The sequence below is a fragment of the Setaria viridis genome, chromosome 1, assembly GCF_005286985.2.
Source record: "Setaria viridis chromosome 1, Setaria_viridis_v4.0, whole genome shotgun sequence".
Taxonomy (NCBI): Eukaryota; Viridiplantae; Streptophyta; class Magnoliopsida; order Poales; family Poaceae; genus Setaria; species Setaria viridis.
The window spans coordinates 27,878,859-27,893,116 of record NC_048263.2 but is presented as its reverse complement, the minus strand read 5'-3'; the positions used below and the strand labels follow the sequence as shown (position 1 = coordinate 27,893,116).

The following is a 14,258-nucleotide window of genomic DNA, read 5'->3' as shown; positions in this document are numbered from 1 at the left end:
TTTAATTTAGGGACGATCCTACCCAGCGACTATCCACCACCACCACGCCGTCATCTCGGCCCGTCACTTTTGTTTGCCGGCTGCTGTATGGACAATGGAAGGCCACTGATGAGCTATTCCTCCGCCGACCTCAGCATTACTGGCGTTGCCTCCGGCAGCGCCTGTCCTCAGCCGAACCTTCGAGAATACTGGTGCAGGGGAGGGGGGACTACGGACCTAGAACCCTCGACCCCGACCGGCGCTGCGCGTTTGCGGCGGAACGGACCGTGGGCGCACGCTCCTGAGTGAACCGGAAGCCCAAGTCCCGACCGAGCCCAACGCAATCCAGCCCGGCCCAAACAAACTTCCATAGCAGACCAGACAAAGACCTCCCTCGTGAAGAATCCGCACGCTCTCGTCTTGCGTCTCTTCTTCTTCCCCACCGCTCACTTGGGCTCTCATTTCGAGATCCCCACGCCTGACCGCCTCCGCCTCGACTCGATCCCGATCTCCTCCTCCCGCCGCCGCCGCGAGGTCAGTCCCTACCACCTCCACTCCCGCTCCCCCTTCCCTCTCGTCTCGCCCGCTCGGTCCGGTTTCGGTTCCGCCCGCGTCTCTACTCCGCGCACCCACTTCGTTGTGCTTCCTCGACCCTCCACGTCTAGGGTTCGCGTGTGCGGGCGCCACCTCCCGTCGCTGAGCCCGTCTTCTCCCACCTTTTTGGCTTGCTTGCGCCGCCAGGGTTCCGCGTCGTTCTCCGTTCCCGCAGTTCGGGCGGATCTCCCCTCGTGCGGCCCCCATTTCTGGGCAAGCGGATACCTTTTTTAGATGCCGGTAATATCCTTGCCCTTCCTGAGCCGCGGTCGCTTATCCGCTCCTGTTTAACCTAAGGGGAGATGATATTGATGCGGTTTAGCCGGGGAAGGGAAGCAAAATGTTTGGCCTTGTTGTTTTGCACTCCGTGTACTGTGTGTAGCAATTTTATTTAGGATTTGTTATTTGGGTCTTCAGGGTTTGCTTGGTGAAATCTACTAGCCTGACAGCAAACCATATTTTACAGCAGGTGTGAGAAACAATTGCTAGCGAGTCTATAAAAATGGAATTTTTATCACTCTTTGATGCTTACTGGTATATCTCCATGAAGAAAAGGTGGTGTGGGCCGAAAAGGGACCTATTTTTTTTACCCTTGGAAGTTTTATGACTTGTGATATTCTGTTGCTGTTGATCAGTAGCAGTGAACATGAACAACTGAACATTGCCATCAGTGTTGGGTGTTATGCTTGACATGTTTGGCGTGACTCAAGAGTAGAGCATAGCATTTTATACCGTGTTATACGTACTTTTTATTTTCTTTTTATTGTCCAAGTATTCTAAGAAATGGAAGTAACTCACCCCCCGTTACATGCAGCTCGGGTCCATATTGAAATGCATTTTATTCCCTTCATATTTTTTTAATTCAGAACCCTACCTTTATTAACTTGCTGGTGGTGCACTGTTGCATGTGCATGCGCTAGTGAGAGATGATAGTACGTTACTACTTTTGTTCTTTTTTGTTTGTTGTTTTCGCTTGTCCAAGGTGTTCTCTTTTGTTTGCCGTTATAGATTTCAGGAAGAGATGTAACTACATGCCCCTACCCTATTAAGTGTTTGCTACGTTATCCAATATGCACTTCCTTTGTTCGTTGGTTATCATGGCTGATTAAAGAGACATGCTAAGTAAATGTGCTAGTCGGGGAATAGTGACATGCTATAGCTTCCGTTAACACCCATGCGCAAAGCTATAATGACAAAAAAAAAAGAACAGATGGAGTTCGTCTTAATAGCTGCTTGATGTATGTCCTTGTAGGTTGAAAGTGTATGTTTTTTCTCATTCAATTTATTTGTTGTTCGTATGGTCTTTCATGCATATATCGACAAAACCGCAAACTCATTACTATTTTTGTATTCTCAGATGCATGCTGTAATAATTTATTCCATGTGTGCTTTTCCCTTCTTTCATTGCTCACTTGGGATTCAATCACAACTGTTTGCAAATCTTAAGTATTTGAAATATCGTGTCAATTAAAGGTATTTGAAATATATGGGATTTATTTTGCTAATATTTTTTTGTTACTTGAAATATAGTTTTATTTCCTGGTAATTGCTATTACAACTGACTTTAACAGTTTTTACATTTTTCTCAAATGATATATGTGCTTGAAGATAGGCAGTGGTTTTAGATTTGCAGTTGTGTGAGGTAGCGGGTCAGCTTCCCTCTATGTTGGATTCTTGTTGTCCTACCATGTCGGTCAAGTTGGTCCTATTTTAAGGGAAGGAGATTTTGAGAGACTTCACTTCAGTTCATGCTTATCTATCTCTAAACTTTCCTATAAATATGATCCTATCAACCTAATATCTAAAGTTACTAACTTGTGTTACTAGCAAGTCTTACTAGCAAGATGTGTAAGCTCTCCAACAGAATGTTTGCTTTCTTTCTGAACTCTGAAGTGCTGGCTGTTATATATAGCACAAGCATGTATCAAAATTCGTAGCTAATGTATGCATTATTTCTCTTGTCATTCTTGCAGCTGCCTTGCACAGCCAGAACTCTGAACGATGGCGAGATCACCAAGAGGCCGCAACCTGCAAGCTCGTCAACGTAGGTCAGCTTCTTCTGATGTGCCCTTGTGCTCCTGGAAGACAAAAGGAACAGGCAAAGAAAATGATATGTCAGTGACCTCTGAGAAGAATGAATGGAAAGGTGCCACTTGCCCAGTTTGCTTGGAGCATCCACATGATGCCGTCCTCCTCCTGTGTACCTCTCACCACAAGGGCTGCCGACCATACATGTGTGGTACCAACTACCGTCATTCTAACTGCCTTGAACACTTTAAAGAAGCTTATGCAAAGGAAAAAATGGCCCTTGATGTTTCAGCAGAGTCTGCACCTGGCCTTCCCTTGTCCTCGAACACACAACCTGCAAGCAAGCAGCAATGTGCAATGGAACTTGCTTGCCCTCTCTGCCGTGGCGAGGTTAAAGGATGGACAGTGGTTGAACCTGCTCGTCAGTACCTCAACCGGAAGCGTAGAACCTGCATGCATGATGGCTGCTCCTTTGTTGGCTCGTATAAGGAACTTTGCAAGCATGTGAAGTCCAAGCACCCTTCAGCAAAACCTCGTGAAGTTGATCCTGCTGTTGCAGATGAGTGGAAAAAGTTTGAATGTGAGACAGAGCGGCAGGATGCAATCAGCACTATTAGGGCCATGAACCCAGGAGCTGTGATCATGGGGGATTATGTCCTTGAGTTGAATGGTGGTGGCAGCAGCCATTTTCCCTCTGATGGAGATAACTTTGACTTGGAGGAAAGGCTCAACTTCTTCACATCCTTAGATCGCACTCTGAATGAGAGGATTGACTTGTATGACTCATCAGATGGTGGTTTGGATGAGGGCTTTGACTTCTTGGCGTCCTTGTTTGCTCGTGGCAGGAGAATCTCTACTAGAGATTCATTCAGCAGGGCTTATAGAAGACATAGGGAGAGGCCTAGGCGTTCAACTAGCTCTGTTGATGCTTCTGACATTCAGCATGACTCAGTTAGCACTCAAAGGGGGCGGACTGGTACTGTTCGGGCTGTAGGCAGAACTTCACGGCGGATGGTGGCTCATACAAGGCCAGCACGTGGCAGCTGAGAGATGAAATCACTTTGGGGGGTTTGTTCATGCTATCCATCTGCAAGGGGTGCAAAAATAACACACCGTGGCAAGCTGCTGCCTGGTGGTCAGATGCCCAGCATGTTCTTCCTTTCCATTTTTTGTCCCATTGCTGAGACGGCAATAGTGGATATAGGTTGGGATGGAGATCTCTGTTTGGCAGATGGCGATGCCTGTATGATGGGCTCCGTGATCTGCATACAGTTTTGGGCTGAAGCAGCTCCGCATTTCCGGTGCTGCCTTGCATGGATTTTATGAATGCCCTTGCCCTGAGCTTTCTTTCCCTTTCTGTTGGTCAAAGCAAACTGCAAACGGGTGATTGTTTCGGCAGCAATTGCTGTTTGAGAGTTAGATGTCAGTGTCATGAACAAATCCAGCATACAGATTACTGCATAGTGCTTGTGTTTTACGGTGTTGAACTGTTTGATGTAGTTTTGTGTCGATATGTTGTGGCCGTTGGATGGCTTGGTCGAGTCGAAACGTGTGGTCCGAACTTATTTGCCATGAGAGCATCTTCTTATGGTTCTCCTGTATCGTGCTGCTACTGCTAGGGTGGTTTGCCTGGTGGTAAGCTGGTAGTCGAAAGTCTCAATACAGCTGTGGCTTACGGGACTTGTTTGTAGTTGTTTATTTGCTTTATAACAAATGAAACAGTATTGACATGGTGTTCCCGTCGAATCTGTAGTCTGGTAGAGTCAGTCGCTCGTCCGGGTCGTCCCATGCAAATTGGCTTGATGTTTAATTGGTGAACGCTAACCGTATCAGACTGGGACTGTGAAATCCTTAGATGAAAAACGACTTGGCTTGATATAACGATGTACTCTCTTCCTTTGTTCCAAATTATAGTTCTAAAGTTCCAAATTATAGTTCTTCCTTTGTTCCAAATTATAGTTCTAAAGTTCCAAATTATAGTTCCAAATTATAGGTTATTTTAACTTAATTATCTTTGTTCTAAATTATAGGTCATTTTAACTTAATTATAGGTCATTTTAACTTTTTTGATTCATAGATTTTGCTATACACTTAGAAATATCCTATGTTTAGATGCATAACAATATTTATGAACCTTAAAAAAGTCAAAACGAATAGTAATTAGTAATTTGAAACGGAGGGAGTAGCTCGTTAAAACGAGTCAAAACAAATAGTAATAGTAATTAGTAATTTGGAACGGAAGGAGTAGCTTAAAAGTCAAAACAAATAAATAGTAATTAGTAATTTGGAACGGAGGGAGGAGCGAATAGTAGTAATTAGTTCAGGAGCGAATAGTAGTAATTAGTAATTTGGAACGGAGGGAGTAGCTTGTCAAAATGGACAAAACGAATAGTAATTTGGAACGGCGGGAGTAGCTTTGACAAGGTGAGATGGGTTCTTTAGTTTAAAAAAGACAAACTTTGTAAGTTTTGATCAGGACCAACGAGTAATCAAATCGTAAGCATTTATAAAACTTACAACGATGTCTCATATCAAGGCGCCTTTCAATTTAACGTCGACTTTGTATGTGGGGATAGCACTGTTGTTGAAAGACTTTCTTGATACTAAAATACGGCTTATGAACTGTTGAGTATATGGTCATCAACAAATCAACCTGGGCAGCTAACATTCTGACTATCATCATCGTCAAATCAAATGAATCTACACTGCACAACCATCAGAATTTCTGCCCTCTAGAAAGAAACGGCCAAAAGTAAGAAGAATCATCTACAATACTACGGATGGATCAAACAAAAGCACTGCACTATCTGCACTCGATAATTTGTACATACTGGTCTGGTATGCGAAGTGAAGCTCTGCATCAGGGATGGGGGGGCACGGGAGGGATAAGGAGAGGGAGGTGGAAGCTCTGCATCAGGAGATGCCAACCGTCTTGCCGAGCAGCCACATGACGAGCGAGAACTCGATCATGAAGAGCGCGTGCAGCCACGCCCGGTCCACCACGAAGCCGTACACCGTGATCCCCGCCCGGTTGTTCTCCAGGTACGTCACTGCAGGAAGAAGATGCAATCAGCCGTCAGGAATTCAGGGTCATCATCAGCAATACAAGAAAAGGAAAGGAAGGATGGGATTGCTTACCGAGCGCCTGCCTCTTCTGGAAGCAGATGTTGTTGGCCTGGAAGGGGACGTACTTGGGGTCGTCGAGGGAGGAGGTCTCGCTGCCGCAGTCGTCGTCGTCGTCGTCGCTGCCGGACTCCTCGCCGGCGGCGACGCGGTAGGCGTTGGCGGGCGCCAGGTAGCCGGCGGTGGGGGGTAGGTCCGGGTCCCGGTCCGGGTTCTCCAGGTCGTTGTCGAAGGCTTGCACCGTGGCGTCCGCGTGCCACGCCGCCGCCACGCTCGTCATCGCCTGCGTCTTGTGCGTGATCTTCGCCGCGCTGTGCAGGCACACCAGCAGCCCCGCCACCAGGCTGATCGAGGACAGCTGCAAAGCAAAGCCACCGAAACTCACTTGATTAGCCAAACAAACGATTAACCATTCTCTGTTTACCATCTTACAGATTCGATTCGGAGCTGAAAAGAACATAGAATTTCCCTAGAAAAGAAGTCGCATGTCAGTACTGAAAGTTTATGTAGGAGTAATTCGTTGGCCATCTATGGACATTTTGCTGAGCAGATCTACCTGCACAACCTCCAGAGATGAGACACACAGCCAGCTACTAACCTAGCTGTTGCCGTGGACTATGTGGAATTGGGGGAAACGGCGCTGAGGCTGACAATGAGTGGTGTGGGTTGATTGGACTTGCTACCTCTTCTATGGTGTCTGAACATGTGTGTTCCTTTCGGGGCATGCAACTCCTTCTATGGTGTCTGAACATTTGAGTTCCTTTCGGGCCATGCAAGCTTTTTTCTGGAACTTTCCATTTACAGCTGTCCTCGCTCAACCTGATTTGGCATTTCTCGCTGTACACCAAACCCACTGAGATACTACTACTAGTACTGACAGACTAGATCTTGAATCTCGAAGCTGGACATCTACGACCAACATGCATTTTTGGTTTCCAGCTAAAGATTCTAATTCCAGCTTACTATGTATATTTCTGTACTCTGCCTCTCTGTTCTACGCACTACTACTGGTCTGTACCACTATTATTCAGAAAAAAAATGGCATATAAAGTATTCAATCATTATTATCAATACATTTTAAACTAGTATTCAATAATTCATGACACATCGAGCATTACTGCCCACATGTTCATGTCCCTTGATTTGGTTCCATCCAAGGGCTGGATATATTAGATGCAGTCCCTTTTGCGATTGGTAAAAAGTTGACTTAATTGCGTTCTTTTTCTGTATCTACTCTGAATCCTTAACGCACAAACTTAATTTGCTGTCATAATCAATCCATGATTCCTTTAGGAAAAGAAATGCAGAGCCTTCAGTTAAAACTGAAGAAGCAGAGGATACTCACCGCGAGCTCGCCGGCGGTGGCGAGGTTGACGACGGAGTGCGGCCTGGTGGCGGCGAGCAGCGCGGCGAACTGGGTGGCGGAGACGAGCACGAGGCTGCAGACGATGAACTTGCGGTAGCGGTGGCTGATCTTCCTGAGCTGCTCCCTGATCCGGCGGTGGTGCTGCAGCACGGTGCCGACGTCGGCGAACCTGCCGAACTCGCGCGCGAAGCCCACCATCCGCAGGATCTGCAGGTAGCAGATGACGCGGAAGAGCACGCAGACCATGAAGAAGAGCGCGACGCGGTACACCCAGGAGGCGACCTCGAGCGCGCACGCCGCGGCGGCCCACCACGGGGACCGGAGCGGCGGCCCGGCAGCGGTGGTGGGGGTGGCGGCGCAGTAGTACCAGTAGGCCTTGTAGGCGGCCTCGGCGAGCGCGCAGGGGAGCACGAAGCAGGCGAGGACGCGGAAGGAGCGCGCGAGCTGCGCGGCGTACCCCACCTGCACGTCCTCGGAGTCGCGGCGGAGGCTGTCGAGGTAGAGGAGGCGGCGCAGGCCCCCCGAGCGGCGGAGGAGCGCGCGGAGGGAGACGTAGGCGAGCGTCGCGGCCAGGGTGAGGGAGACCTGGACCTGCCCGTCGTAGGGCCGGCCGCCGTCGGGGCCGGAGAGGAGGAGCGCGGCGGCGGGCGCGGCGACGGCGAGGAGGAGGAAGACCGCCCAGGAGCCCGCGGCGGCCAGGCGCGGGGAGGAGGAGTGGTCGATGCAGAGCCAGGCGAGGCAGGCGCGGAAGCTGCGGAGCTCGTCGCGCGCGTGCGAGGAGCAACGCGCGAACCGCGCCGCCGCGGGGGAGGGCTTCCCGCCCGGAGGCTGCTGCGGCCGCAGCAGCGGCGACGCCGACGACAAGTCCGCCATCACCGCGCGCGCGCGCTCGCTCGCTTTCGTGGCGGGCCTTGGGTGTCGGGGAGGGAGCGGGGAGTGGAGGAGGGCGAAGTGGTGGGGTGAGGTGGCTCTGTCTGTGCGCGGCCGCCTGAGCCGAGACGTCGGGAGACGGAGAGATGCGCGCGGCGCAGGGGGTGGACGTGGATGGCGCGCCGCGTTCGCGAGCCGCGACCTGGGGCGTTGCCGCGTCGGGTGCCGCGCCGGGATATATATGCCCTGTAGTGTGTTACGCACAAGGTGGCCAGATAATTGTGGACACACCGGCTGTGTTTGGTTGCAGGACCGAGTGTACCCTAAGCTGAATCCTATGGGCACGTTTGGATCCTCAGCTCCATCTTGCCTTGCGTTGCTGGGCAAACTAGCCTTGCCTAGCAAGGTTCAATCTAGCAAGGTGGTGGTTTGGTTCATTTGCTTGGCTTAGCAAGATTATTTGGCTAGTTGTTTGGTTACTTTGCTGAAAACTTACTTTTGCTGGCAAGGTTGGCTTAGCAAGATTATTTGGCTAGTTGTTTGGTTACTTTGCTGAAAATTTGCTTTTGCTGGCAAGGTTGATGGTCTAATTGTTTGGTACTTTAGCTCGTAATGTGCAGGGAAGCGGGAGGAGGGGAGAGGCGGGCAGAGAAGGAGTAGGGGCATTGGAGGGAGGGCAGTATGGTCATTTTGCCACAATATTTATTGATTTAGTCAGTTTTAGGAGGTGGAACCAAACATGCTTTAGACCATGGACTAAAAACTGACTAAAACATTTTAGGAGCTAAAATTTTAGGAGGTGGGAAACAAACAGGACCTGAGACTTGAAAGTCCATGTTCGATCATCTGGCATCTAGTATTTACTTGCTTTCAAGGATGCAAGTATATAGAATAAAAAAAATAGGGTTAGTCCAAAAAAATTAGATAGATAGCCCCAGGGTTCGAGTTGCCGATCCTCAGCAATGGCGCCAGAAAAGCTTGTTGACGGTCGTTAATACGCCAAGTTGGAAACTGCAAGCGCACGGATCATCATAGCTTTTCTCTTAGAGTATTACATCCAAGGTTTATCAATCCGTGGATCGGCAGCGGACTGACTAGGGTTCTCTATCTAGCTAAACGGATCTAATCCTCTCGTGAAGCATGAATTGCATATAAAGGTAAATCCAATCATGAGATAAGTATTAGACAGGGTAAACAGATTGCATCCATATATATGAGGTAACACAACCAAAGGTAGCATAAGTCTATTGTCATCCTATTGTAGTTCCAACCAAAGTGGTAACCAATCTATGTAACACCTTGATAAAGAGTCATCTCTCAGAATGACGCCTCGCAAGCGGCTTAGTTTCTCATGGTCGCCACTGCGAGGTGCGTGCTGATGCCTCCAGTTTTTCAAAGCTTTACCTCAAATGACTCCCACAAAACTCACCATCGATCCTACTCAACATTACGCAATCATTCGGACTTTTCCCTCCTCCATGCTATCACCACGCAAGGGTAATCACACCGACTTCCTACGCACTACTAAGATGTATTCGCAAGACATAGACTAATCACCACGATTACATCTATTCCTACTAAGAACATATGCTAGGTAAACATATGAGAATAAGCATGCATCATAGTAGATCAAAGTAAGCACAAGATTAGATTGATATCACCATCGTGTGTACATAAGCCTTGATGATTACAAGGTTCGGCTCCAGAACTCCACCATGGCTTCGCCGCGCAGGGACAACCATGGTGGCTAGGGTCTATCCTAAGCCATCTCCTAGACAACCTCGATGGCTTGCAGTGGCCCTCAGGTCCCTCTAGTGTGTGTCCCTCTATTTGTCAAGTTCTGGTGTATGGATCTACGTGCTCGATGAAATATCAGAGTATTTATAGTCTAGAGAGCACATGGCAGAAATTGGAAGGCGAGAGGAGCAAGGAAAGACCCAGGCCGATTGGCCTGGGGGTCCAGGCCTAATGGCCTAGCCCTTCCTTATGGCCTCTCGCACCCTCCTTCATCCCCAAGTCTTCTTAGGTGTTTGAAGTCTTATTTTTACTTGCATGTGGGTCTAGCACATCGATAGTTTCGGGATAAGATTGACCTTTGATAACTTTTCAAATCTTTGGTTGATCCTTTTTGATCCCGAACTCATCTTGTCGTATCCTTACAAACTTAGCCCTTAAGTAATCTTGGAAGAGTGCTTGCCAAAAATGAGCATCAGAGGAGCCCAGAGGACCCTAGGCCGATCAGCGTGGGCCTCCATAGGCTGATCGGCCTAGGCCCTTTTTGGGCCCGTTGGCCTTCGTCTTTTACTGGTTCGTCACTTGTTTTGGGCTTTATCCAATAATGCTCCATTTAGTCCAGTTTCCTGCAAAAACTCAATATGCTCCAAAATACATTGTATATGTGAAAACGGAGTTATTTCAGGTGCCAAGAGGTGGATTAGTATAAGAATATGTATGAAAATATCACTTAAATGGCACTAAAAGTGTGTAAATAATGAGCGCCAACATAGCCCAAGAAAGGCCTCAAGTCGCCACCTCCCATGGCTCCCGACGCATGGCGCAAGCGCAAGCGTAGCCACCATGACCGCTGTCTACACACGATCTCCGTACCACCGATACCGGCAGCCAGCCAGCCCGCCGTTGGCCGCAAGAGCCACGAAAAACCACCTCTGAGATCTAGATCTAGGTAGGCAGGGAGAAATAAAGAAATATGGAGGACGGGAGGGAGCAGGGAAGGAAGAAGGGGGAGGGAAGCAGAGGAGGAAGGAACCATCTCTACCTCCAGCCGGCGGCGGCGGTGGCTAGTGAGGTCTCCGGTGGGTGCTTCTTGTGGAGCGAGAAGTCACCCCCGTGTCGCCACAGGCGCAACGACGTGGGGTTAGAGAGCATTTCTTCCGGAAAAATGCGTATACAGAGTTGTAAGTCCCGGGAGATGGAGGCGAGGAGGAGGAGCCAAGGAAGGTGGAGGTAGGGGACATGGACTAGAGCTCTAGGGAGACATGGTGTTGGGCAGCATAGCTTTTCTCCACCGTCACTGAGGAAAGGAAGCGCATCGTGGCCGCTAAGCGCCAACGATGAGCTGGTGGAGGAGGTCAAGGTCGTCGCCGCCGCCATGTACGTCAGGTGGAGGATGAGGAATCAAACTTGTTGTGGCTGTCGCAGCACCCAGGTGTGACATCCTCGATAGTGATATGGATCTCCGGCGAGGTTGTGCAAGAGAGATGAGCTTAATTAGCCCCGGCCATGAGCACTCTTGGTCTACTGGAGTTTGTGCCGGGTGAGGCGGAGCAAGCAGGTGAATGGAATCACCATGGAACCGAGCCCCCCGCGCATGGTGGCTTAGACAAGCCTAGCTTCGCTTGTACACAGCAGCGCCGCATTTATCTGGAGCCAGGCTAGGAGGTGGGGGTTGCATTGCTGGGCCTGGCTAAAAGGTGTAACCAAGTATCCAAACATGAGCTGGTTGGCTCTGGCTATGATTTAGCCACCCAACCAAACAAACTCAAGGTAGAGAGACATGTGACCTGTCTTGTCGATGTGTCTTTCAGTGTGAGTTTTCAAATTTCACATACCTACGCTACATTTCATAAACCTATCACAAAACTACACTTTTGAATTTAGGACTTTTAGGTGTTCATGGCAGAGGATCTGGAGGGCTAGGGGCACTAGCCCCCCTACTGCCCAAAACCTCCATTGGAAGCAAATGAAGAAGAGGGGAAAAGAGGAAAAAGAGGAAGAAGGGGTGATATAGAGGAGGAGGAAGAAGCAAGCCCTAACTTTAAATATTACTTTCCACCACTAGTTCATGGGATTCAATGTGTAGTGGAGGGCTGTGAAGATCAAGTTATCCAAGTGCCTATTTAGATGTACCTTTATTGACAGCAAAACTAGCCCCTACCAATTTTGAATAAACCAAATTTTAGTTTTCTGTATGGTCTGTTTGGATCCCACCTATCTAGAAGTTGTTAGTTAGTTGGAATTAGCTAGATCCTGTTGGTCCTGTTTGGATCCAGCTAGCTAAATTTAGCTGCTATGGTTCCAAACAGAACGTAGCTAAAGTTTAGCTATAGCTAAACTGGTTAAGACCAAATTGCCCCTCCACCTTCCTCAGGAAAAATTTCTAAAGTGGGAGTAAGGGATATGATAGACAAATACCTCTTCAACTATCATTTAGCTAGTGGAGCTAAACATCTCCAGCTAAACTTTAGCCAGCTAAAATAAAAGTTCTAAAATTTAGCTAGGTAAATTTTACTTTGGTGGATCCAAACAGTGCCTTAGATCAGGTAGAGCTAAATTAGCTAGATAACTCTTACCTAGGTAGATCTAAACAGACCTAGTAGCGTTAATTCTGTAATTTTTTTTGAAAAGGTAGTTCTATAATGTCGACAACCATGATTTTAAACAAAATACTGTATTGAAATAAGTAGGAAATCATTGCCACACGTTATGACATTAAAGTATACTTTAGGTAACAATGTGAGCGCATAAATGCTTTGAGCACTTGCTCCATTTGATAGTTATATTTACGATTCCTGCATCCCACTTATGTCGGCACACCATCTCTAATGGCCAGTCAGCCGCGCCACTAAGTGGAGTGATGTCGGTCACTTTTGAAGGAGGGAGTAGAAGACGCACCATCTACATCGTGTCTCATTATTATCGAGTTGTCGAAATAATCGAGATACTTGCATAAAGTGTACTTGAACAATAAAGTGTACTTGAACAATCAGAGTAATGATACTAAGAGGATGTTTGGATACGAGGTGCTAAACTTTAGCAGGGTCACATCGGATGTTCGGATGCTAATTAGGAGGACTAAACATGAGCTAATTATAAAACTAATTGTACAAATGGAGTCTAATTCACGAGACGAATCTATTAAGACTAATTAATCTATCATTAGCAAATGGTTACTGTAGCACCACATTATCAAATCATGAACTAATTAGACTTAATAGATTCGTCTCGCGAATTAGACTCCATTTGTGCAATTAGTTTTGTAATTAGACTATATTTAATACTCTAATTAGTATCAAACATATGATATAATAGGTGCTTAAAGTTTAGCAAGGTATCCCCTAATCCTATTATCTCAAAGTCACACGGATGACGTAGATGGCAAGGATTGGAAGCACCATGATTGGTTCGCTTTTTGCGAGGTGACATTCTTCCTTGGCATTGGAGGTTATTCTTGATGCTCGTACCTTGACTTGCACCAGCTAGACACGCAGCCCATGATGCTACTGCCAGCAATCAATCATTGATGCTGCCATGCTTCACGCCAGTACACCACGGTACTTGTGAGTTGTGGGATCCAATGGTGGTATTGCAACAACTATCGTTTTAGACATGATTGAGAGTGACTCAAAATTGCATTAATACTCTCCCCAAATCAGAAAATAAGTATGTTTTTTGTTATTTAAAGTCAACCATTCTAAATAATGCAAATAACTATTTAATGTTTTGAATTTTGACACATGAAAATGAGACGAGTACATTTATATAGGAAACAGTTTGAAATAATATACTTGTACTATGTGTTACAAATATATTATAACAAAAATAATGATTAAATTTTTGTTTCAAAGATCATATCAATACGGTACCCACAACATCTCTTATTTGTGACCGAGAGAGTACAAAGAGAAGAGAGTTGAATCATGGTTGCTTCTAGACAGGGCCAGAGCTTCACAATGGTCAAAGGTGGCCATGGGCCCCTGCTGTTTGGGTAGACATTAAGATAGTATTTGATTCGTGTTAAGGTAATGTAAATGTAAAGGGAGGCAATGTAAACGTAAAGGGAATCAGATTACAGTGTATTTAGCGGGGGAATGGGTGATTACCTCTTTGTTTGGTTGCACTCTAGTAACTTAACCAGATTACAGTGTGGGTGCTGTATCTGATTATGGTGGGGGAGGGGTAACAAGCTTGTATAGATATTATTTAGATAAGGGATTCGATTACAGTGTCAATTGATTACAAACCACTACAACCAAACATATGTAATGGGATTCGTTACCTTCAGTAATCAGATTATATTACATTTGAGCCAACCAAACACCACATAAGGTTTACCTCGTACTCCGTCCTAAATTACTATTCGTTTTGACTTTTATAGGTACATAGGTTTTGATATGCACCTAATACATATATACTATGTGTAATACATATATACTATGTGTAGATACATAGAAAAAAATTATATTTAGAAAAATGAAAACGAATAGTAATTTGGGACGGGAATATATGCTAATTAGTGTGGCCAAATTTCTTAGTTGGACCCCCTTTGAAATTGCCTTGA

At 46.8% G+C, this 14,258-nt stretch overlaps 2 protein-coding genes across 2 annotated transcripts; one reads left to right on the top strand and one right to left on the bottom strand.

Annotated features, from left to right (window-relative positions):
• The first annotated feature begins 358 nt into the window (after window positions 1-358).
• Window positions 359-4,347, top strand: LOC117858353 (uncharacterized). Its single transcript, XM_034741414.1, has 2 exons — window positions 359-513; window positions 2,547-4,347. Exon 2 carries the CDS (start codon window positions 2,575-2,577, stop codon window positions 3,646-3,648), a length of 1,074 nt encoding a protein of 357 aa, XP_034597305.1. The 5' UTR covers window positions 359-513; window positions 2,547-2,574; the 3' UTR covers window positions 3,649-4,347.
• An 833-nt stretch (window positions 4,348-5,180) lies between these two features.
• LOC117842125 (uncharacterized) lies at window positions 5,181-8,315 on the bottom strand. The gene is made up of 3 exons (XM_034722484.2): window positions 7,070-8,315; window positions 5,740-6,082; window positions 5,181-5,651 (listed from the first exon to the last, which is right to left on the bottom strand). Exons 1-3 carry the CDS (start codon window positions 7,961-7,963, stop codon window positions 5,515-5,517), a joined length of 1,374 nt encoding a protein of 457 aa, XP_034578375.1. The 5' UTR covers window positions 7,964-8,315; the 3' UTR covers window positions 5,181-5,514.
• Window positions 8,316-14,258: the final 5,943 nt, after the last annotated feature.